Here is a 26438-nt window from a genome sequence, read left to right as displayed (position 1 = left end):
CAAAAAAGTTGTATGGACAGTTTAATTTTGTGTGCTGTACCCATATTTGGTTTTATTAATCAGTGTGTCCTATTTTCAGCCGTGACAGAGCCTTTGCGAACAGGCGCAGGACGAACGTTTCTTTTTACTTGGAACCTGATGGCGCTGCTCCTGATGTCATATTACACCTGCAAGCTGACGTCATTGATGGTAGATGTGACGTCATCACCACCATTTACGTCACTGGCGGAAATGGTAAAGCGGGACGGCCAGCGCTGGGGAATCCTTGGATCAGGAACAAAATTGCAGACGATTTTGCGGGTACTATTAATTTGTTATCTGTAGAAGACCTGACTCGTGCTCCTAGTCCGAACCTGACTATCTTTGCCATGAGCTTGACAGAAATCAATGTGCACCGATGTTGAACATATACAAGTTTAGTTAAAATGTAACGTTTTTCTCGTTTGACTTGTTCCAGGTGTTAGTAAGATAACAGATATGGTTCTGTTGTTTGTAGACTAACGACAGACGCCTGTAACGACCTATACATATCAAAAGTGTTTTTAATGTTAAAGCCCCGGTCTGTCTCAAATGGTTTACAGAACGATTTAAATCTTCTCGTGAAAAAAACAGTTTTAACCTTATGGAACACACTTGCAATAGCATTTAATAGCATTCAATTACACAGTTCGTTTGAATGGGTATTTAGCTCGCGTAAACCACACATCAGTTTTTGTGGTTTATCTATCCCCTGAGCCATCGTGTACCCGTGTGATCCACTTTCCCTTTTTACACAATTTAGTCGTCAGTTTTGTGATTTCAATGCGACTCGTTGTATCTGCAATAGCACGTTATTGTGTACCTCTGAATCTAAAACGCAACAAACGGCTGCGAGGCACACGAATTTATCGGCGGCAGTTGGTTTCAAAGAAGCAAGCGCTATACAGAAAATGTGTCTGCTTGGGCTCCCTTTTTTCAAACTTTCAAAACTTCGAAATGTACTGATCTTGTTTTGATGAAAAAAGAATTCTTTTATGATTTAAGAATGTTTGTGTAACAAGCTGTCAATTTATTATTTAGATTTTAAAAGTTAGGTCAAACTCCAAAACGAGGCGTCGATTTGTCTCATTGTAAATCCGGCTGGCCACGCAAAAATAAATTCTTTGAAAAATGCTCGCTCTTTACGGAGGGCACCTAGGATGTTCTCAAGCGGTGAGTGTTTAAACGAAAGGGTGTTTGTACTGTGTGTAGACATAACCAAGCTAAGGAAAGGTCACTCTCGCGGAAAATCGGTAGTCCCCCAAACAGGGGGACAAAATAACACGCTTTCACCTTGTGCAGTTAAGCAGTTCGAACGTGTCTTTTGCGTTGTTTTTGGTGTTTAAAAATGACCTACGATTAAAGAACAGACATCGGCCTCGAGGTGCACCTCAATTTTGAAGAATTCGTAGCCTTATTTTGTTGAATATCTTTTCTTCAAAAAATACTCACGATCATCAAGACTTGAAAAATAGTGTGCCCCCTGCTGAAAAATACGATTTTTTTGGTAGTTCTTTCGTTAATCTTACCGTTCTGATCACTTACATTAGCACCGGAGTGTGCGGAAGACTCCAAAATGCAGATGAAACACAGTAACCTCGTTACTTCGCAGCCATTTTGAACGATCTTAGTTAGTAACTTATTTTCGATCAAATGCTTACCTAAACTCATGCCGTCAAAAAATGTTCGAGTTTGTTTTCACAACAATGTTTATGAAGTGAATTTACAAACAATAAAACCACTGTTATCCGGAAATGTCTTAATTCGCTGAATAACAATGGGCTCTTCCATACGTTAGATCGGGAAAACCATATCTATCATCATACAGAATTGTTCATAAACCTAAAAATACACTAAAGTCTTTTTTTCAAAAACTTTCAAAAACTTTAGTCTGTTTCAAAGACTTTCAGCAATTTCAACATTATAAATCGAGATAACTAGACACATCGAAAGAAATTTGGTGCACAAAACAGTTTTCCTGATCGCAAATCATTTTGTGAAACTTTCTTTTCAACTTTCTTTCACGAAGTGTACGTATTTTTCTAGCAATAGGCGTGTCCCCTGTTTTGAGTGAACACTGTTTTCGTGGTGCACTACCAGTGTTTTAAAAAAATATATAAAATAAATACACAGCGGCCATAATTTCTCTTTATTTGAATGAATTTCAACTTCACAAGGATTGTTTTAGAGTGCAGACTTTTAAAAATCAATGCATGAAGAATTTGAAAAAAACTGTTGGTTATACCTATACTGTGTGTAAAAGCCTGACAGTGTCTGTGATCAGAAACTGATGGTTTACGTGAAGCTGAGTGTGCCTTTAACATACTACATGGCTTGCTGTGTCGTACCAGATTTACACGAGTTGTTTTGTTTAAATATTGAACTGCGAGCGAGTGTAAATCTGGTACGACACAGCAAGCCATGTAGTATTCTGTTTATCCTTCATACTGTACTTGCGTGTATTGTACTGAAAATGTCCTGCAGTCCAGGAAGCTAAATTGAAGACGCTTGTTTTGGAACCTCGATCTCTTCTAAAGCCTCGTGCAATCTATGACGTCAAAGTAAAGAAACGTCACTCTGAAAGTGTGGCGTGGCGTGTTAGTTCTAAAAATTCATCGAGGGTAAGCACAATTTTTTTCTATAATGACGTTGTCTCGGTGACTTTGGCATCATAAGCAGTGGAAAAACAGGTCCCTGCCAGACTAATTGCTTGACATGACCTCATTTACATGATATACACACGTTTGATTTAAACGATTATTATCTCACGAGTGTCTCTCTCACGTATGTAGGATAAAGTATTATTCTTGTCTTGGTTGGTCTTCTTGTCAGCCACAAACTGAATTTCTCATATAGAAATGAAAACATGTTTTTATATTGTATTGTATTGTGTTGTGTTGTGTTGTGTTGTGTTGTGGTGTGGTGTGGTGTGGTGTGGTGTGGTGTGGTGTGGTGTGGTGTTGTGTTGTGTTGCGTGGAGTGGCGTGGAGTGGCGTGGCGTGGCGTTGTCTTGTGTTATTGTGTTGCGATACGTTGAGTTGCGTTGTGTTGTGTTGTGTTGAGTTTAGTTAGGTCCAGATCCTTACTCCCGTGACCATTCTCTGGCTGCAAAGGTTTGACGATTGATTTGACTTCTACGGACCCTTTAGAACAAAATTAGACCCCCCTACACCTTCGAAAAATGCTGGCATTTTTCACCAGAGGCCAAAATCCAAGATGGCCGCCAGCGCTATCTGGAAAAATCAAGTTTTGAACCAAAGCACCTAGAATTATGTACAAAGACACATTTTCGGGTGAGTTGACGACGAGGATTCCGATTCTAATATTAGTTTGACGTTACGACATCATTTGGCCCTAATAATTTAAGATGGCCACCATCCAGTAGAGCGAAAACGTAACTTTTGTCCTTCAAGCAAACATCCTCCATAAGGATCTATTGCAGTAAAGCAATTGTTGAATGCATGACAAGAGAACTTAGTACACTTCTAAATAACCTCTGTATAATAACTGTAACATGAACAGTTTTCAGTTGAAACCAATTACAAACTGTCAATAATAATCGTTTTACTCTGAAAATGGCACTTTTTCGGCCCTTTCTTTGGACAAAGATGACAACAACACAGTTGATACACATTTAGAAGTCACCAATTGTGCTTTTATGTCCTTCCTTTCAGTGCTATGAAATCGATGAATCAATATGACATTGGTGAGATAAATTAGTCCGAATCAGAGCATGCTGCCTCGCTAGATTCTGAATCGTCATATATTCCAATGCATTCTCCCTCCTCTGTACATCATCATCATCATCTTCCTCATTGCTCTCATCTTCCTCGCTCTCTTCAGCTGGCCCTTGTGCAGGTAGGTGCATAGGTAGGTGTATCGGGAGAGCAGGTTGCGTGTGGCGGACAGGGCGACAGCGACCACCCACCAGCTCCCAGCCGTTTCCAAGTGGCGTGGGGTGGTTCTTCAGGAAAGGATGACGCACTAGATATGCCAAGTAGTTTGCACGGAGGCAGTGTTGGCGTAGGCTGTCTGCATCTGGAGGCAGACGGATGAATGCTTTGTTTTTCAGTGCCTTCCACTTTGCTGCACGGGCCTCAGCCATGGTGCTACTCTTGTTGTCGCCATAGATTGCATGTCGCGTGAATTGGAAGAGCTCCTCTAGCACCTCCTCCTCAGGGTCAAGGCTATCTCCGCACTGCAAGAGTTGCCGTCGGGCCACAGCGCTCTTTGCAACCCGGTCAAACACTGACGTCTTACCCTTGCCGTAGAAACCTGAGTTGGCATCACAGCCTGTCATACAGTGAAGCTGCACAATACAGTCTGCCATCTCGTCAGTCACCAGGCCACGGCAGAAGACCGTCTCCTGCTTCCTCTTGATGCAGAGGATTCCTGGCAGCTGCTGTGAGATGACTGCAGCCGCGACATAGGCATCCGTATCAGCGGCATCAATGACAACAGGGCCACTGTAACCTGATTCGCGCAGAACTGCATATGTGGAAAAGAGGACAGTGTCAGCCTCAGACTGCTCAAAGCTGTAGTTCTCCAATGGTTGCTGGGTTGACAAGTTGGTGCAGTGGGGGCCAACAGAGTAGACAATCTCTGCATCAACACTCTGTGCAAAGTCTCTCAGGTAGTCACATATAAGCTTTTGTAGCCGCTCCTTGTTGCTGACACTACACAGCAGCGTTTTGAACGCATGGGCAGAGGGGAAGGGGTCGCTCAATTTCATGTAGGTGTTGGGGACATGTGCTTGACCTGTACCCGCAGGTCTCGCTCATCATCTTTGGTTGAGTATGTTGCGTTGTACGGGTCGTTCACACATATAATACGTTCAGCATGACCATGACGGGCAATGATGATGGATGACACCTTGTGGGCGTAGTCTGACCACGTGTATGGGGTACCATCTTGCGTCTGTCGATTCTCTGTTGATGGCGTTGCCATCCTCCAGATCATGCCCATGTCGATGAGAGCGATGTAGGGATCCTGCAGTTCTACAGGTTGCAGAGAGAGCCTATGGATGAGCTTGCTCTTTTGTGTCTTCCTGTATGTGCCGTTTGGGTTGAATAAGGCCACACACTCCTCGACAACACGATGTTCCAACAACTCAGAGAGGTCCACAAGTTGACTGACCTCAACCAGGTCGATTACTGCCTTGAGAGCGCTCCGTTCCATCTCAGCAGCTCTCGCCTTGAGTTCGTCCCCGGGCTTCTCCAAGTCGGGCATCTTGGCAAACGTCAAGCGTTTGCTCAGAGGGACGGGTGCATGGAGGGAGGTATTCTTACTGAACACCCTCTCTCGCAAGAAGCTGGTCAGCTTTTCCTCCCCTGCAGCATGGGCTGACTTGAAATCCGCAACCAGCTCATCAGAGGCAGGCATGGCTGACTGTAGCATGCGGAGGGTGGGTGAGGAAGGGTCAAACGGAAATGAGTCAAACTCATGCATGCATGCGACCAGGTCCTGCACACACTGCTCATCTTCTTGCATCCGTTTTGGGCCGCATTCCGTGTGCTTTCTGTTGGCTTTTTTTCGGTTGGCCATGACGTTATGAGCTGCACGAATCCTGGCCACATTGTTCACATTTCTCGAGTGCACCAGCAGCTGCTTCTCATTTTGGAGAATGGAGAGCCAGCCAGATTTCATTTTGCTGCCCTTGTTCATGGTGCATTCGATCCACATGTCCCAGGCCATGTTGGAGTAAGGGTTTCCTGTGATGGATTGAGCAAAGTCAGTACGAAGAAAGGCGACCTGATCAGCAGGGAGAGCTGTCAGCATCGCCCAGAAATCAGAAAGCCACCGCCCGTATCTGTTGTTGTCTACGCCACCATCCATGGCAGCATGGCTCGCAGAGATGTGACGTACCCGTCCCAGTTGCATATATGGACCGCGTGTACATTCTGCATGAGCGCGTCCGTCATGGTCAGGAATTCCCTCCAGTAGTCCGCCATGTCACTGCCCTCCACATTTGTGAATAAGTTGGTGATGAGGCTCTCGAGGTCAGCATCCTCCTCCAGTGCCTCATGAGCAGCAGCGCGGGATTCTTTGGAGAGACTTGTATCTCTGAGGATCTTCAGGTTCTCCCTAGTCTCACCACCCAGGTCAGACGTGAGCCTCCCCTGCACTAGCTGACTCATAAGCGCCTCATACATAAGCCTCAAGCAACGCAGTCCCCTCTTGTAATGTTTGCCTTGCAGCGCACGATCAACGGAGCCCTCAGCAATAACTCCTCCCGCCACGAGTACGTCCCCTAGCTCACTCCCCTTGTAGCGTTTGTAGATAGCACTCATCATCACACACTGTGTATGGAAGGGACCAAGAAAGGGCACAATGTCACGGTATTTGTTTGGGTTCTCGGCCTTGAGCAGGGTGATGAGGACGAACACGGGATGGTCTCCCACTAAGAAGTGATTTGTGGTGCTCCCGTTCAAACGTTTAGTTTTCACACTACCGGATGTCGGCCATCTTGAATTTCTGGATGAAAATGATGTCGTAACGTCAAATTAATATCGGAATCGGAATCCTCATGGTCGACTTACCCGAAAAAGTGTCTTTGTACATAATTCTAGGTGCTTTGGTTCAAAACTTGATTTTTCCAGATAGCGCTGGCGGCCATCTTGGATTTTGGCCTCTGGTGAAAAATGCCAGCATTTTTCGAAGGTGTAGGGGGGTCTCATTTTGTTCTAAAGGGTCCATAGAAGTCAAATCAATCGTCAAACCTTTGCAGCCAGAGAATGGTCACGGGAGTAAGGATCTGGACCTAACTAGTTGTATTGTGTGGTTTTGTATTGTATTGTATTGTATGTGTGCGTGTCTCGTTGATGAAAACAACAGAATCCGTGTGTGTTTTATATGCGCATAGCACGTTGTTTTCACGTGACGTAGTCAAACAGGAATCTGGGTCCATATTCCTACCCACGCTGAGGTTGCTAAGGCGTGCGCTTTGATGTGCTATGCGTATATCGCGTGCATATAAACAACGGATTCACATACATTGTACTTACTTTCTGTCGTTTTTTTCCAACATTTCAAGGAATCACCATACCCAGTAGAACACAAGATTTACCTAGGACTCTTGACCTTCGCACAAGATGACCCCGACGTGATGAACGTTGATCCCAATGTCCATTTCTCTAAGGTGCTATCAGAGAACTACGCCTATATTGGCCACGGACCCGCCATGGAGAATTGGGCATCGACGCACTGCGACGTAGAGGTGCTGCCTCTTATGATCACTGGGTTGGAGACCTACACCTGCTTCTTGCAGAGAGGCTCGCCACTGAGGGCTGAAATCGACAAAGTGTAAGCAGATCATGTCTATACTTTTACAATATCTTTGGAGTTTTCATGAAAGGCGCTGAACATTCCTCAAGAAGCTCATCTCATCATGGGACTGCACTTGGGGGTGGGGTGGGTAGATCAGCAACACTCAAACGTAAACGAATGAACAGGACCTGGCGACAGAAACGCGCCACAATCACGCAAGTAATGTGTTCATCATATTTTTTTCAACCTTTTATAAACTGTTGTCAAATACAAGCCGGCAAAGATATATCAAAACAAAAAAACGGAGTCGCGCAGGATGTTTTACTGGCTGTGGGATCGATGTACGCTAGTCTTGTTTTACTTGTTCATAAATTGCATAATACGGTGTGGGGTGAATCCAGCCGTTTTAGCAAAGGTGTATATAACTTGGTCACGCTACTAAATGGAAAAAATGCGTATATTCCAACCAGGTAAAGACAATCATGCAGAAAATGAATCACTTAATCTCTAACTTTTATTACAATTATAAACCAATGCATTATACCGTCACAAAATCAACATTCATAAGTAAGCCGGCATTAAACACGCCGGGGGAAGTGTAACGGCAGAAACGTCGCTGTGTATTACGGCAGCATTCTGTAGTCCGATAGTCAACCAGGTTTTGAGCGCGAAAGGTGTGTAACTTCCAAACTAATAATTACTGTGTCGTAATTATCGAAGCCAGCAAAGTTGATTTGTTCTCAATATATTAGGATTTAATTGTCTGCATTTTAGAACGCTAAATCACAAGCTGCCCACTCAAAAAGGAAGATTTATCAATGTATGAGAGAATGAAGGAGTGTGTGGAAAGTGTAATAACGGTGATATTATTGACGAATTCCATTATGTGTTTAATTGCTGTTTATTTAGTGAATTGAGAATGTTTTGTATTCCAGAATCGTAATAATCCTAATGGGATTAAGTTCAAACGTTTCTATTTACTTAGCACCTGATGGCGCTGCTCCTGATGTCATTTTACACACGAGAGAGAGATTGGGAGACAGACAGTGAGGCGGGTTGTGGGAGGGGGGTGTTATTGAAGGTTTGAGGGGGGGGGGGTGATCATTGTCTATCGACATATCCCTGCGCTGCGCTTAAAATTTCGCCAGTAAATTGTGCTTGTGTAACGTTTTGCATTTATGTTCTTGTGTAAACAGGCTACTGCGGTTACTTGACTCCGGTGTGCTGTCTCACATAAGAAGCAAATGGTTTCCCGCTGATCTAGGTTGCAATGGAAACAAAACAGTACCAGAGGTCATCACCTTGGCAACCGTACAAGGACCATTTTACATTGCCTGTGGAGGACTCATTCTTGCATCTACTGTGGTACTAGTGGAACTATTTGCAAAGAAAAACAGGTGTAAATAGAGAATAAAGGAAGGATTTTCAACTGTACAAGCATCAACGTTTAGACTGCGTGAAATGTGTCAATATATATATGACTTCAAAACAAGCAGTCAATGTATAGAAAAAGTGAATTGATACTTATAAATTGTGTAATGTGTGCGGAATAAGTTCTCACTTCAAGCAGATAAAGCATTGGAGAAGATAACGTTAATATTAGGAATTGTGCGATACACGTAGTGTAACTTCTAACTCTACGACGATGAAGCATAACACAGATGCGGTAGATGGCTGAGAATCTGGGTGGAGGTACGTATCAATGGGAGCGTTGAAATCAGTGAGGCTGACGCAGCTAGGTGACTGCAAGGCTTCCAACGGAAGAAAAATCAAAACTTGACTAAATGTAAAAACCAGGTGTAAGTTGGTGTACCATCACCATTGTGAATCATGTACACATCTCACTTCATTTTATTTGATACTTTATGCATACTTTTTTTTATGTTTACATTGCTGGAGAATTCGGATCGCTTCCTTCCAGCGGAAACCTAGCAGGAACAACAGTCGTCTTTCCAGGTGCGTGCGTGTTAAGGTGTAATCAGCTACCTGCAGTTTGGGCAGAATGGCTGTCTTTAGCGTGCCGAGACGGTGACATGGGGCTGGGACATGGATACTGTCTCTGAATCATTATATAACCCGTGTCCGATCAGGCCTGGATTTGAATCACAAGTCAAGTGCTCTACCAACTGAGCAACCGTAGAACTGTGACTCTCCTAGCACTTCCCCAGTTCTGCCCGTGATGCGTTCAATCAATCAATCAATGACGCTTATATCGCGCATATTCCGTGGGTACAGTTCTAGGCGCTCTGCAGTGATGCCGTGTGAGATGAAATTTTATACGGCCAGTAGATTGCAGCCATTTCGGCGCATATTTACCTTTCACGGCCTATTATTCCAAGTCACACGGGTATAGGTAGACAATTATTAACTGTGCCTAAGCAATTTTGCCAGGAAAGACCCTTTTGTCAATCGTGGGATCTTTAACGTGCACATCCAATGTAGTTCAGGGCCGAGGTAAACGAGAAAGTAACCAACCAGGTGGGAACCAGCCGCGGTGTTGGACTTGTTGAGATTTAGATTTGTTGTGATTTCAACGAATCAAACCCCGCGGGTTGTTCTCTCCTGGTTGGGTGGCACCCACTTTCGGTTCGTGCACCTCGGCCCTGGTACTGACCATGCACAGCGATTATTGGGCTTTGAATAGATGTTTCGTATCATACCCGTCGCGCAGTAAATCAGGTACATTTTCACTTCAAGAAGACGAAGATCGTTTGCTGTTTATTTCGTCGACATTTCACTAGTGTCTTCAAGTTGTGTGTGCCGGCTTTGGGCGTGGGGAGAGAAAACGTGAGGTTTCGTAGGTGCGTGTGATCGATTTAATGATTAATTTGTCATTAGTCTTGACGTTTTCGTTTGCTTTCTTGTTTATTCGGAATATTTCTTCTCTCTGCACTAATTGTATTCGTCAAATTTAATGAGGAATGCCCGCTGTTCTCCAAACATAAATGTGTACATTTTTGATGTAGCAATAAATGGGACTGCTTGCTTATGATATTTGTCTTTATGTGCAGAACATGCTTACTGATCATTATCGGGACAAAATTCATGTAAGAAGAAGTACCGCGTTGATATCAGGTAAATGGTAGGCGTACGGCTGCTAAGAAATTGATTTTGTATTTTATTCATTTTAAGTACACGACTGTGTAGAGTGGTAGAACAGTATCTTTTAACTTTACGTTCTTGGTTTAAAAAGTTTTGTTATTCAGATTGGAAACAAAATAAAGTGAACAAAGAAAGTGGGACACACAAATTGTCCATGTGCATTCATGTGTTTCAGGGAAACTATAGGTGAAACATAATTTTTCAGATAAAATTTGAATCTGATCTGCTGTTTTATTTCGGCTTCCCATGGAAAGAGGTCCCTTCTCTGCAAACATCTCAAACAAACTAATATTTAGGTATTGACACATTGTTAGAGATGCGTAAACAATAAATGACAATATAGGCCTCCGATCTAGGCGGGGAGGTGCGGGGTAGGGGTGGCGGTAAAGAGAAAGGATTGGGGTAACAAACACCGACGAACCATTAAGCACTCATTTCGATGTTGACAATTTCCCTGCTAAATAGAATAGATGCAAACACAATTAAAAAGTGTCAGTATCTGTATTGCTAGTACTTTTTCTTATTGAATTTGGTGCGTGTGTGTGTACGTACGTGCGTGCGTGCATGCGTGCTTGCTTGCTTGCGAGCGTGCGTGTGCGTAACATCACACGCTGAAATACTAAAAGCCTTCGACAATACCTTTCACATTTTCTTGAGCAAAGCATTATGAATAGATGGCACACACACGCACACACACACACACGCACGCACGCACGCACGCACGCACGCACGCACGCACACTAACACATACACATACACGCACACACACACACACACACACACACACACACACACGCGCGTAGGCGCAGGAACTTTACAAATGCACACATTGTGATTTGATGAAAAAAATACACCACTCAGACAACCGTTAAACATCACGAAAGCGTAAACACTGATACCATACACACCATATATATATAAGTTCCTCGAAGTATAAATTCACGCACATACACCATGAACATTTAGTGATAGAGAATTCTTACAGCAGTAGTGTACAAATCCAACAGGATGTTGAACCATTTTGATTTAACTCATCCGCAGTTTTACATTTAAGAGAGAGAGAGAAGAAAAAAACCCAGAAGAAGAATATTATATAAGGAGATAAGAAAAGAACCCCTTACAATGGCGACATCAGGAAAACAAGGACAGAACCTTCGAATCGGATTCAAGACGGTATGAATTTCCACACGGTTTTGACCGCTGTTCTGTGCCTATAGAGTCTACGATTTAGTGAGATACCGTTTATAGTTTATTTTTTACCTGTTTCAACTGAATTTTTTTTTAAACTGAAATATTCGATTACCTTAAATGTGATATGGTCTATTATTTTCTCGTTTATTCATATACACATTGGCAGAAGTACCCTTGGAATTAAAGTCACGATGCCCAATACGAGTACAGTGATGCATTGAATAAAAAATAGAACGAAAAGGTCATGTTAAGGTCATCTCTTCTGTGCAGAACATAAACAGCAGTTGTCACATGACTCATGTGAAAGAAATATTTGATCCGCAAAGTTTGACAGATAGCCTTGTCACGAATTTAAACGGCAAAGAAAGTTTTATGAAATGACACGGGAATGAATATTTAAGTTTCTATACAACAAAAAAGTCGCAGTAATACTTTTGCATGGTATATTATTTTATGCATAGCGACCACATGTTTCAATCAAATTCATTGACATTTGGTCTGACTAGTCTATTTCGGGGAAAAAATGCAAGTGTGTTTGTTTTTATTGTTTTAGGCCAACAGATTGACTCAATGTTTTCATATCACTTTACACAACTTGTTTTCACTCTGATCGGTAAAAAAACCCAGTTGAAACCATACGTCATGGTCAGTTATGAGAGCGGTCAAAACAAGTACTCCGGCTTCTGTGTCGACCTGCTGGACATTCTGGCAGACACGCTCAACTTCACGTAAGTTTTACGCTTAGCAAATAGTTGGTACGAACTGATGAAAAAACACAAATAACCTAGTCAAAATCAAAATAAAATAAATTATTATTTTTTTAAAGGCGAACCAAATAAGTATATAGGCCTACCTGGCATGCGTTCTGTATTTTGCATATTAATTTATTTTATTTTAGAAATTGAAATGCTGCTCAGTTGTTGATGTTGTTTTTGTTGCTGTTGTAGTTGTTTTTGTTATTCGTCTTCTTCTTCGTCATTTTTCCTTGTACTGAAATACTGTTTGAAAATGTATGCCATTGTACTTCGTTAAAAATATTCTGATGGAGTTAACTTCATATATCTACTTTTTCCTTCCTTCCTTTCCTTTTTATTTAATTGATTGTTTTTTTGTTGTTTTTTTGTTCAGGTACCATTTTATAAGACCCCCTGACGGAGAATGGGGAGACAAGCGTGATGGAAACTGGACCGGGTTGGTGAGACTGCTCCAGAGAAAGGTTGGGCGTGAGATAATGAATTGTACACACACACAAAATGATGATAAAATTATACAAGTCGCGTTAAGCGAAATTACCACATTCAGTCAACCCGTCGTAATCACAGAATGAAATTAACGCACTCCATTTCCGCAATGCCTTGCGCCATATAAGATCTTGCCACTTTCACACAAAAAACGTGCGGAAAGTGACAAGCTAGTGTAGCGCAGGTGCTTATGACCTGCTCGCATATCGCTGGAAGTGTCAAACCAGCATAGCCCAGCAGATTATAGGGCTTTACAGGAAAGTGCGCTTTTCTCTATTCTTTTTAACTTTCTGAGCTTGTTTTTCATCCAAACATAACATATCTATATGTTTTCGAATTAGGAAATGACAAATAATATTATAAGATTAATTTTACATATTTTTCTAAAAATGTAATTATAAATCGAATTTTTAGATTTGTAATGACCAAACTCATTAATCAATTTTTAAGCCTCCACGCTAAAATGCAATACCAAAGTTCGGGCTTTATCGAAGATTGCTTGACCAAAATTTCAATCAATTTGATAGAAAAAATGAGGGCGTGACAATGCCGCCTCATCTTTCACTAAAACCCGGATATGACGTCATCAAAGACATTTATCGAAAAAAGAAAAAAATATTTTGGGGATGTACTCTGGAAGAAGGTTTGTGTAAAGTGTCATGAAGCTCGCCCCAGTAGTTTTCTCGGAATCGCTCTAAACACACACACACACACACACACACACACACACACACACACACACACACACACACACATACACACATACATACACACATACATACATACATACACACACACACATTCACATGGGTGCAACTCTGCCGGCTACATGCCGGCAGCCGGTTTTTGGTTTCATCGGCTGCCGATGTTTTTGTTCCAGGAGAGGTGGTTTTTTTGGCATTTTAAATACTAAAAAAGCTGGACCCCAACTTTTGCCGGTTTTTGGAATTTTCCAGGTTGCACCCATGCATACACCACGACCCTCGTCTCGATTCCCCGTCTATGTTAAAACATTTAGTCAAAACTTGACTAAATGTAAAACAAGGCACAAAAAAATGCCCTGTTCTTTAGTATTTACTGATTCCAAAAACAAAGATATGTTATATTTGGATTGAAAACAAGCTGATAGAATAAAAAAAATATGAGAATTCTAATTAAGATTAAAGGCTGACATAGTCCTATTTAATTAGTTTAATTACTTCCAGGACTTTTCCCATCGTTGCGGGGATGTATAAATTAAGCTTCATGCAAAGTTTTAGGTTTGAAGTCCTTACCAATTACGAGAAATAATTAATTCTTTATTGCATTGTTTAGCAACAGTTCTCCATGACTTGGGCTATTTTTAGACCGTTGACGTCACTTCGTGACGTTTCGTAAACCAAAGATGGCGTTTGAGACTGTTCTGTTTACATTCGACACTATCAACACCACTTTGCAATACTGAAATAATTTGTTCTGTGTTCGAAAGCTACAGCCAATCGTTATTATATCCCCTTAGGTACAGTTTTATAACATTATTGGCACATGTAAACAATATGAATTAATTAATGAACGCTACGAATATGGCAGCCTTTAAAAGTTCAGAAATCGATTTAAGAATAATCTCATCTTATTCTGTATCTTTTCATGATTCCGAAAACAGATAGATATGTTATGTTTGGATGAAAAACAAGTTTAGAAAGTTAAAAAGAATAGAGAAAAGCGCACTTTCTTGTGAAGCCTTAAAATCTGCTGCGCAAAATTGGTTTATCGCTTCAAGCGATATAAATTATATGCGAGCAGGTCATACGCACCTGCGCTACGCTGGCTTGTCACTTTCGGCACGCTTTTTTCGTGAAAGTGGTAAATCTCTTTTGGCTCAAGGCATCGGGGAAATGGAGTGCGTTAATTTCATTCTGTGATTACGACGGGTTGACTAAATGTGGTAATTTCGCTTAACCGGCGCGACTTGTTTCTTTATTTGTTTACGCCCAGGAAGCTGACATTTGTTTAACGCTGGCGCCGAGTGCGGTGAGGAGTGAAGCGGTGGACTGGACCGTTCCTTTCGACTACTGGTACAATGGCGTGGCCGTTAGGAGAGATCCTGACGCTTCCGTCTCGGGAATGGCCTTCATTACACTGTTTCATTGGATGGTAATACAGCGAAACCCCTCTTTTAGACACACACCTAACTATTCGGTGTGTGTGTGTGGGGGGGGGTGCGGGCGTGTGTGTGTGTGTTAATGTGCATGCGTGCGTGCATGAGTGTGTGTGTGTATATATGTGTGTGTGTGTGTGTGTGTGTGGTTGTGTCTGTGTCTGTCTGTGTCTGTAGCTTTAAGAAAAATATCACTTATGCCAATTTGGTTTACTCTTCGTTTCCATTGCCGTGTCTAGCGCCGTCTCGGTCGAAGGGTTTCGGCCAGCCCAGGAATGGTCGCAATAAAAAATGATTCCGCGTGTTCAGATCCAACCCTTTAGTTCGAAAGATTGACTGGTTGTTGTTTTTACGCCGCCTTATATATATATATGGTGGTGTATGGTGTTCACTCTGTCTGTCTGTCTGTTTGTCTGTTTGTCAGATTATATCTCTGATACTTATTGGGTCGATTGAGCTGAAATTTGGTGTTTAGCTTGGAATTGGCAAACATTCGGTGTTTTCGTACATGTGGTAAAAGAGGAGATAATTATGAGCTTTATACGCATTTACACAGCCAGCGAATGAATGAATCGGACGATTAATTTCATATTATCGCTTTGAATGTTTTCATTTTCGCTTTCCACGACTTAGATTGTATTCTTACGTAAAACGTATGAGTCGTTCACGACGGCAATTATCAGGACTATGTAGTCTATAGCATGATCCGGTAAATGTTAAAATAACCAGATTAAAAAAAATTTTTTTTAGGTGAATAAAGTTGGGACGGTACCATGCATTTAACTTGAAACAAATTATTGCAGGTTTACGTCTGTATCGGTGTGACGTTCTTTCTGGCAACTCTGACCTTGCTATGCTTGCTGCGTGCTGAACAATTCCTGTCATCCGACGTGAACACACGTTCACCTTCGACTCTGACGACGATCGTTCAAAGCATCGAGTTCATGTTTGGCTCTCTGGTGAATGAAGGTGAGAACGTCAAATAGCTACACAGCTGTGCGACCTTAAGAAGACCTTGCCGATCACCCCGATCATCAGTCCCGGGCCAATCTGAAAAAATATCTTATCGGGGCATACGGCCACGCCCCGGCTACGCTTATTTTGTGCACGTTCAAAATAAGCGTGGGGAGAGCGTGTAGCTTCCCGACCTAGGAGATCCCACCTCGACCAAACCACGCTCATGGAGATCCTCCCACGTTTGGCCAACGATTGGCCACGCTAACTGCAGGTATCATGTTTAGCTGCAGAAAATGCTAATTTCTCGCTATTGAATTTGCAGAGACGCATCACACAAACCACAAACAAATCAGAATTCTCTCTTTTTTCAATTCAACCATGCATGAACTGCTATCATAAGCGTTAACACACACAGACAAACAATTAAACAAAGCATCATGCAATACTAGATGTTCCCCCGTAAAAAAACCGGCCACATTCCTGTGGAACTTCCAATCACTAAACATAGCCAGAGGAACCCCTCAGGTCATCTAATTTTATCGTTGCTATAGGCCCCTAATTGCGCGCTGCTTGCTGTGTATTGTCCTGTAAAACTGATGGATGCACGCACGTGGTATAGCTTTCACTTTTGGTCAGGTTCACCATGGCTGCACTGTCTGAGGCTTCCTCCGAGCCCAAGTGTGTGTGTCAGTGTGTGTGTGTGTGCCGTGTGTGTGTGTGTGTGTGTATGTGTGTCTGTGTGTTTGTGTGTGTGTGTGTGTGTTTGTTACGGTGTGCGTGCGTGAGTGTGTGTGTGGTTTGTGTGTGTGTGTTTGTGTGTGAGTGTGTTTGTTTGTTTGTTTGTTTGTTTGTCAACAACAATTAGCGTTGAGATGAAAAGTGGAAGAAGACTGACGAGGAGCGGCCAGTCAAGCGCTGCTCCATTGCTAGTCTGTGCTTGCGAAAAGTTGGCTTTTTTCATTGAATATATAAAAATACGGTAAATGAGACCGGCGCTCGCTTGTGAAACTTGAAGGCAGGTCGAGTCAGCCGGACTTCGTCATTTCCTGTGTATGTTATGTTTCGCATGCACTTTTAGACAATCAAATTGTGTTTGCCCTAGAGCAACACAATTGGGACAGTCCCTTTCTACCCTCCCCTCCCTCCCTTTTCCTCCTTTTTCCTCCCGCCTCCATCCTCGCAAGAAGGGTAAGTGCGGTGGGATTTCCCCTGAAAGGGAGAACTCATTATGTAGTTTTGTTATCTGCAGGTTGAAATGCCGTAGTAGGTTGTCTGTTCACACACGCTCTCGGCCCCTTTTCTATCGTAGAAGAAGCGGCGTGTATGTGTAAACGGGGTGTTTTACAAAGTGCTACGGACTTTCATAGAACTATCCCAAATCAAACATGTTCTGGATAAACTGAGAGATGACTGAATTTTATTTCGTGCAAGTATCACATTCTGGCTTCTTCAATGCAGTACATTTTTGCTCAAGTATTTTTTCCTGGTGAGTTCCTTTTTGTGCCGAGTATACGAGTAACAATCGTCCTTGATAATTACAACTGAGTAGGGGAAGGGCTCCTAATATGGACCGGCTCCTAATATGGACCACCTCCTCTTCTGACAAACCGTAACGGCGCTAGAGCGCTCAAAAAAGTTTTATTCGCTGTATTCACCCTCTCTGGATAACTTGCACATGTCAAAACAGTTGCAGAAACAGAAATCTCAAAACCGTCAGGCTTTTTCTCTTTTTTTCACTTTTGGCAGCGTTCACTCTAAATTTGCCGCCTAAACTGACGGACTCATTTGTGTCCACAGCCAAAGCTTTTATCACAAAAAAAGTTGCTATATATGACAGCTAAGACCGCATTTGTTACATTTTAGCAGTGTTGACCCCGAGTTTCTACTGCAAGCAAAAAATATAGCAAAATCTCAAAGTATGTGCGAGTCCCCTAATATGGACCACCTTCAACAAATCGAAGAAAATAAAAGCTAAAGGCTATTTTCATTAATTCATTAAGAAGCTTGCTGGAAATAACCTATAACTAGCCCTCGAGATTTAAAACAAATGTAACAAAAAGTCTTCTTTTCGTGGAAGTTGATAATTTCACTTATTTTCACTCTGTTTTTGATAAGCTTCTTTAGTTTCCCGGTGTGCTTCAAATAATGCTCTCATCAATCCGAAACAGATAAATCTAGAGCATATTTTAATTAGTCTGACTTGTACACTAAGTTGTATCATGTTATTTTGAAGTATAGGGGGCTTTTTACGGTGATTCGTGAAGGCCGCTTCACTGGTCCATATTAAGCGCCCAGGCTCCTAATATGGACCATTTGTGATTATTTTCTGTATTTAATTTCTGCTGAATGTCTATCAAAGCTATTTCACTCTAATTAGGCCTAACGGTTAACCTAAGAGAGAAGGACTACCAAACACAAAATGAAACTTCTTCGCAAGAAAACAAGCTAGTTATCAGCATGAAACAAAAAGTGGTCCATATTAGGAGCCCTTCCCCTATCTGTCAAACAGCAAGAAGTTTGAATGTTATAAATTGAATCTAAAGGTAACATAACATTCATTATCTGCAGTGTAAACACGACTGGTTAAATTGTTCAGTGTTCCCTGTTCGCAGTTGTGCCGGAGCCCGTAAGAACAGGCCCGGGAAGAACGTTCCTCGTTGCCTGGCACCTGATGGCCCTGATCCTGACGTCATTTTACACTTGCAAACTGACGTCATTAATGGTGGACGTGACATCACTGCCACCATTTACGTCACTGGCGGAAATGGTGACGCGGGACGGCCAGCGCTGGGGAATCCAAGGATCGGGAACAAAACTGCAGACGACTTTGCGGGTATTACAAAACTGCAGACGACTTTGCGGGTATTACAAAACTGGCTCAAATGATGTGTATAAATAACCGAATGTACCATAACATTGAGTTTGGAGACGAAGCGAGTCCAACAGGAGTGAGTTTGGGATGAATTGATAGCTCTATAACAAAAAATCTGCTTTGCTAAATACAAGATTGGCAAGAACGTACCAGGGATCAAAATAAAATGAGTCACGCCTGATCACAAATAGCTCTCTAAATAAACCCCGCAGGACTGGTGTCATGTCTCTCAGCCATTGAACGTTTGAGCTCAAGGCAGACAACTCTGTAGAGCAGCTGCGGTGCCAAGTGGGACTACTACGTCATCCTGCCACGTATATAAATATGATACTAATAATAATAATACAGTACATGTAATAACAATAATAATAGTAGGGGAGACCGGGGCTAGTCCGCCCCCGGGGCACATCCGTCTTTGTCTGTTTATTCTTACGTTTGCCACCTTTTAGTCATTCACACCATGTGGGAGTGGTGTCCCTTCTTCCCGCCATATCCTGCAAAAGTTCAGAGGTTGCGCGCCCATATATCGTGAGTACAGATCACAAAAAGTGTTTTAATTCATTTTTGTAACATGAATGCATAGGAGTTGACTTAGGTTTTGATGCATTACCTCTGAGAACAAATACTTAGTCTTGGTGTCGAGTGAAAGTGCGTTAATTAAGGTCGAGTTCTGACGAAAGTTTTGCTTCTTCCTTCCCATGTTGTGCTCGTTATCTGGCACTAGAGTTGCCTGCCCGTGCAGGGGCAAGTCCGCCTATTTGTCATGGGGCATGTTCGCCGTAAGCAGTATGTACAACAAATGTTCATGCGCACATAAAAACTGTCTGCACATTGATATCAGCTACACATTTGTCTTGATGTAAAATAAAACAAGAGGCGAAGCCATCAAGGCTCACGTAAGAAATCGACAAACAGTAACACAAACTCAATCACTCCGTCACACACACACACACACACACACACACACACACACACACACACACACACACACACACACACACACACACACACACACACACACACACACACACACACACACACACAGAAAGAGCATAGGTGAAACTGTGCAAGAAAGCGAGACACTAGATCTAGATCTGTCTGTCTGCATGTAGCCTACTTACAGGGACACGGCTGCCAACTAGTCTCGGCCCGCTCAAAATAATAATGACCGAGACTTTCAGTACTTCCTTCGCGTGACGTCTAACCCTCTTACGTCATAATGTGACGTCAATGTAATGTGACGTCTTCAAATGTTAGAGTTTCTACCACAGACATACACACGCACGCACGCACGCACATACGCACGCACGCACAGACAGACAAAGTTACGATCGCATAGGCTACACTTACGTGAGCCAAAAATCAGTCTTCTAGTTCATCAAACTCGCCAGTTATGCTACCAAAAGCATAAAAGTAGGCGGACTAGCCCCGGTCTCCTCGCCAGTTATGCTACCAAAAGCATAAAAGTAGGCGGACTAGCCCCGGTCTCCCCTAACGTAATTTTGTGTTACATTCTTTCGTATTTTGTCATTGGCATTTTTGAACCTAAATATTGAAGGGAATTAAAAAAGCTTTCCCACTAAAGCTTGCCCACTACTAGTCTTGTACCTACTATGGGATGAGAGCGGCGGACTTGCCCCACCCTGTAGGCGGACTTACCCCGACTTGGGGCAAGTTCGCCTACGTTAGGGTAGGTCTACTTAAAGCAGTATGTACAACAAATGTTCATGCGCACATAAAAACTGTCTGCACATTGATATCAGCTACACATTTGTCTTGATGTAAAATAGAAAATCAAACTCGCCAGTTATGCTACCAAAAGCATAAAAGTAGGCGGACTAGCCCCGGTCTCCCCTATTCTAGCATATCACCACATTCATGTCCTTAATAGGTAAGCTTCCTGTGATGACGTTAAGCCCCCCTCCTCCCCCTCTTATATTACTACTGCTACCACTACTACTACTACTACTACTACTACTACTACTACTACTACTACTACTACTACTACTACTACTTCTACTACTACTACTAGATTTGTGTTATAATGTGTGTGTGTGGTGTTTTTTTTTATTTTTTTTTTTTTAATTAGTTGATTGTTGTTGCTTTTTGGGTCCAGCGGACCATATCTTTGGCCAAATCAGGACCCCTTAATTAAATTTTCGGGACGGCGGTGGTAGTAGTGGGGGTGAAGGTTCACGGTCAACTTCGTGGTTTAACTTGCTTCTAGTCTCCTGCCAGCAATATGCATTACACGAAGTTCTAATCTGCCCCCTACCATTGCAGTAGCAGAACATCAGTCACCTGTGAGCTGATCGACCTTCTAACGCTTCTTCCTCAATATTCCAGGAATCACCAAACCCCATAGAGCAGCAGATTTACCAGGGAATCATGACCTTCGCACAAGATGACCCCGACGTGCTCAGCTTCGACCCCAATGTTCATTTCTCCAAGGTGCTATCGGAGAACTACGCCTACGTTGATCACGGGCCCATGATGGAGACATTGGCGTCAGAGCATTGTGACGTAGAGGTGCTGCCTCTCATGATCACTGGCTGGGAGTACTTCACCTTCTTCTTGCAAAAGGATTCACCACTGAGGGTTGAGATTAACAGTGTGTAAGTTTAATCTTCACCGTATTTGGCTCAGAACTTCGAGATTCAGGGTAAACTTCAGATGTTTAGGCTGCAGTGATTTGAATGGGTCATATACACCTTAATGGGCACAGTTAGGCGCACCATCTCCGATCTGGACAGGCTTTTTCATTTGAAAAGAACTACCGTCCACTTGGACACATAACAACAATCAACACGACTGCTACCGCAACACGGTGGCCTGGTGGTAAGGCGTCCGCCCAGTGAGCAGGAGGTCGTGGGTTCGAACCCCGGCCGGGTCATACCTAAGACTTTAAAATTAAAATTGACAATCTAGTGGCTGCTCCGCCTGGCGTCTGGCATTATGGGGTTAGTGCTAGGACTGGTTGGTCCGGTGTCAGAATAATGTGACTGGGTGAAACGTGAAGCCTGAGCTGCGACTTCTGTCTTGTGTGTGGCGCACGTTAAATGTCAAAGCAGCACCTCCCTGATATAACCCATCGTGGTGGACTGGGCGTTAAGCAAACAAACAAACAAACAAACAAACAAACACGACTGCTTCCTGTGCAGAGGAAGACTAGTCTTTTTGATCAATGAATGTCACAAATTGCCTCTAGAAGTGTCCGATAAAAAATAAAAAAAATGTTTCCCAAAAAATCCCACTCTGGATATAGAGGACCCAAGCTGTTGATTCTTAGCAAGCGGAGGGATGCTCTTTTTACAACGAATTTTCTGTACGGGCATGCTTTCAGACTTTTTCTTTCTTTCTGTTTTAGTCGAACCGTTTACGCTGGAAGGAATATGCCTTTCAAATGACGGTGGTAGTGTAGTCATATACATATACATATACTGTTCAAAAAAAGAAACGCATAGTTGCTACTTGCCAAATTTGTTTTATTTTTCGAAAAAATTAACAGAAAATCCAATATTTAGATTATTTGTTTGAAATTTGGTATGGACACAGTTGAATGCACACACAGTTCATTTGCATCTTCAAATCAATCAGTCAATCAATACGATTGGGTGCCGAGGCTGTCAAGTCAGTAGGGGGTGTGACTGCCTTGAGCAGCAACAACTGCCCGGCACCTTCTGGGCATGGACTGGATCAGATGCCGGATATCTTGCTGTGGGATGGTGTCCCACTCCTCCTGAAGTGCCTGCAATAGATCGCGGTGATTTGCCGGCGCTTCTTCTCGCCTGCGCACACGTCTGTCCAATTCATCCCAGAGGTGTTCTATCGGGTTCATGTCTGGCGACATGGATGGCCAGGGAAGCACCTGGACATGGTGGTCGGTGAGGAACTGGGTGGTGAGTCGTTCTGTGTGCGGGCGAGCGTTGTCCTGCTGGAATATGGCATCCTGGTCAGCCAGAAGAGGAAGGGCGTGTGGGCGCAGAATTTCCTCCACGTATCGCTGGGCAGTTATGCGCCCTTGGACGTGCACCAGGGTGCTCCTTCCAGCGGTATTGATCGCCCCCCACACCATGACGCCTCCACCACAATGAACGGGTGCCTCATCCACACAGTTGGGCGCGTAACGTTCTTTTACTCTCCGGTAGACCCTCCTCCGACCATCATGTCACTGGAGCAGGAAGTAGGACTCGTCGCTGAACCACACGTGTCTCCAGTGATTCCGGACGGTCCAGCGAAGGTGCTGGTTGCCCCACTGCACTCGGTTCTGGCGATGGCGGCGGGTGAGGACAGCTCCTCTGTGAGGTCTGCGAGCTCTCAAACCAGCTTCATGCAGGCGGTTCCGCACGGTCTGGTCCGATAATCGGTGTGGCCCGGGGAGAGCCTGGACAGAAGATGAGGCCGACAGGAAACGATTTCGGAGGTGGCGGAGCCGTATGAAGCGGTCGTGAGCAGCAGTTGTCGCCCTTGGTCTTCCCGCTCGTGGCAAGTCAGCAACGGAGCCAGTGGCTTGAAACCTGACCCACAGTCTACTGATGGTGCTCTGGGACACGTGGAAGTGCCTGGCGATTGCACTTTGACTTTGGCCTGCTTGTAAACGACCCAATGCAATTTGGCGGTCTTCTCTGCTCAATCGGGCCATCTTTCGTTGCTGAATTGTCGTCTGATTTCTTTGTGGCGAACAATCCGCTTTTATGGGTTTTGGAAGACATGGTGAGAGCTCAATATTCCCCGAGTTTCACGAGATTACACTGAAGCATGACGAGTGGTCATGCCAAATGAGCAATTTTGACATTGTAGCCACTGATAACGCATGCGTCACGTGCAGAGTTCACTTGTGGCAATGGACGAAAGGTCGACGACCAGATAAACATTTTCTGCAGTTTGGTGGATATCCTTGTAGCCATATAACTAAATTATCCAAATATTACAAGCTATGCGTTTCTTTTTTTGAACAGTATATATATAGTGGGAGGTGAGTGTGTGTGGGGATTAGGGGGTCTGTCTGTCTGTCTGTCTGTCTGTCTGCCTATCTGTCAGTCTGCCTATCTGTCAGTCTGTTTATCTGCCCGTCACATTTCATCAATGAAAGGACGTTTGTGTAACAGGTTTCTGAGGTTGCAAGACTCGGGTGTGCTGTCTCACATGAGAAGCAAATGGTTTCCTGGTGCTGAACATTGCCATGGCAACAAGACATTGCCAAAGGCCATCACCTTGACAGCAGTGCAGGGACCATTTTACATTGCCCTTGGTGGACTCATTCTAGCATCTGCTGTTGTACTAGTTGAGCGATTTGCAAAGAGAAACGGGCACAGATAAACAAACAGATAAGTTCTTCAGCTGTAAAAGCATCAACGTTTGGAAGGCGTGAAATGTGGAGAGTAAAAGTGTGTTTCCATATAGCGACGCGATCACACACACACACACACACACACACACACACACACACACACACACACACACACACAAACACTCAAACACATTCTATATCATTCTTTCTTCCTTGTAACTTCATTTACACTTGACATTGGACATTTCCATGCAATTTCCTGACATTTAAGTCTTAAAATTGACAACCTAGGGCGCTCTGGTCTGTAGAAATTGCTGTTCTTTTCTTTGATATATAGAAATCGTGCTTGTTGCGGCCTGAGACTGACGAACTCACTTTGCTGAATTGGTTTCTTGCCCGCGAAAGTCTGCTTATGTTTAGATTTTGAGGCTGATGCTGAACTCGTTGGTTTTGGTATGCATTTTGATTTGGCAAATGGCCGAGAGACTGACTGGAAGCACTTGTCAAAGTGAGAGTTGACATCTTTGATGTTTGTATACAAGGCCAAAACATGATTGCAACAAATTTTGCACCCGAATAAAAGCATTATACATGACTCCCCACGGACGCACCTCCTAGTGCGTCCCGGGACCCCCAATTTCAATTTTAAGAGGGTCCATGGACCCCCACTGCAGAATTTCAGAGGGTCCTAAGGGTCCAAAAGCCGAAAGGTCCCAGTGTACTTATAAAACATTAATGGTAACTACGGTACGCACGAGTAAAGGAAAGCAAGTGCGTCCCAGGACCCGCTCTTTTAAAGTCTAGTGCGTCCCGGGACCCCCTCCATAAATTTCTAGTACGTGTTTTCGGCTTCTAGTGCGTATAGGACGCAGGGACGCGCACTATGGGGAGCCCTGCATTATCACCAACATACTAGACGTACTTCAAACGAAATGTTGGATCGTGACGCGTATTTGTTCAGATGTTGTGCAATGTTTGGAGAGAAAAAAGTTTTTAAACTCGTCATAGGATATTGTTCACTTGTGTCCAACATAAATTATGCATGACTTCGTATGTCTTTAGACACATGATTGATACAAACACTGCGAAAGTTTTATATACGTATAAGCACTGACACAAATTTGCTAGTCCTGTATATATACGCTTGATATTTTAGACATGATTCTGGTGCCACAGCGATGCCCAGGCAAGCGTGACCGCAGCATGTTTTGAGAGGCACGCGGCGAAAATCGTTGTCGGTGCGAACTGAAACAGCGTGTGCGTAACATTCTTCTCTCGTGTGTTTCCATGACTAGCAAATTTACGCAAATAGATACACGCAAGTGAAACTTCGACAGTATGTGTATCAATAATTTATCTGTAGAAATGCAAAGTCGGGAATTTGTTGGACACAAGTAAACAATCCTATGACGAGTTTAAAAACATCTTCCGAAACATCGCGTCACATCTGAACAAATACGTGTAACGAGCCAGCATTTGAAGTACGTCGTATATGTTGGTAACATATTCTGAAAGTCTCAATGCAATCCACCAAGTCATTGCTGAAATATAGCGCTTTTTGGCGGTAACCCCCCCCCCCCCCCCAAAAAAAAAAGAAAAAGAAAAAAAAAGACGCAAAAATGCCCGTTTTTGACCGCTCATGCGATCGACACCTGCATTAGTAAGAATAGCAAAGCACACAAAATACGTAATCTAGCTAAACAAAACAACCTGTTCGGGGTGAATAATTGAGTTGGCTTTCTTCTCCCATGTAAAAGTTGCACATTTTTGCCTGTTGTGATTTGTTGTCGATTTTCAATTGGGCTCTTCCGTTTTTGTCCAGTCCATTTTGAGGGTACCCTTTTTTGAGAGGCAGTCACGTGATCCCTGTAAATCAAAATCTGTTATCCGAAAGGTGATCCAGATAGTCAAGTGAACGGTCTTAACTGGCATATACAGTTTTAATAAAATGACAAGGTAATTATTGCTTTTATTTGGGTGCCAAATGTGTTGCAATAATGTTTTGGCCTAGTTTAGTTGGACATAGCTTACAGCAGAAAGGACAGGTGATGGTTTGCTGAAGAAGTCCGCTTATTTTCTACGGAATCCCTAGTATAGATTTTCAGAGAGGGCTGGTGAAAGTTGGTTCTCTGGTCTACAATCATCCTAGTCGATCAATTACACCTACCTCACTGTCCTACTACAGTTCTGTCCATGTTTACAAGGACTGGTCACAGAGCTCTACTATTGAGCTTCCTCAGATGTTTCGTACTATACCTGCCGCGCAGCAAATCAGGTCATGTTGATTTAGATGAAGGATGTTTGCTGTTAAGTTGGACAGGATACGTGAGGTTTTGCACGGGTGCATGTGTATTTAATTGATTT

The 26438-nt window shown here is 43.2% G+C and overlaps 2 protein-coding genes across 2 annotated transcripts; both read left to right on the top strand.

Moving 5' to 3' along the window:
* The first annotated feature begins 85 nt into the window (after window positions 1-85).
* Window positions 86-10741, top strand: LOC138979975 (glutamate receptor 1-like). The gene is made up of 3 exons (XM_070352743.1): window positions 86-300; window positions 7052-7320; window positions 8481-10741. Exons 1-3 carry the CDS (start codon window positions 139-141, stop codon window positions 8689-8691), a joined length of 642 nt encoding a protein of 213 aa, XP_070208844.1. The 5' UTR covers window positions 86-138; the 3' UTR covers window positions 8692-10741.
* A 1478-nt stretch (window positions 10742-12219) lies between these two features.
* LOC138947855 (glutamate receptor ionotropic, delta-1-like) lies at window positions 12220-24103 on the top strand. The gene is made up of 6 exons (XM_070319449.1): window positions 12220-12305; window positions 12706-12793; window positions 15759-15924; window positions 18525-18745; window positions 21131-21399; window positions 23893-24103. The coding sequence occupies exons 1-6, from the start codon at window positions 12220-12222 to the stop codon at window positions 24101-24103; spliced, it is 1041 nt and encodes a 346-aa protein (XP_070175550.1).
* Window positions 24104-26438: the final 2335 nt, after the last annotated feature.

Source organism: Littorina saxatilis, linkage group LG1 (assembly GCF_037325665.1).
Source record: "Littorina saxatilis isolate snail1 linkage group LG1, US_GU_Lsax_2.0, whole genome shotgun sequence".
NCBI classification, from domain to species: domain Eukaryota; kingdom Metazoa; phylum Mollusca; class Gastropoda; order Littorinimorpha; family Littorinidae; genus Littorina; species Littorina saxatilis.
The sequence above is the reverse complement of the archived record's forward strand: the minus strand, read 5'-3'. Positions and strand labels throughout refer to the sequence as shown.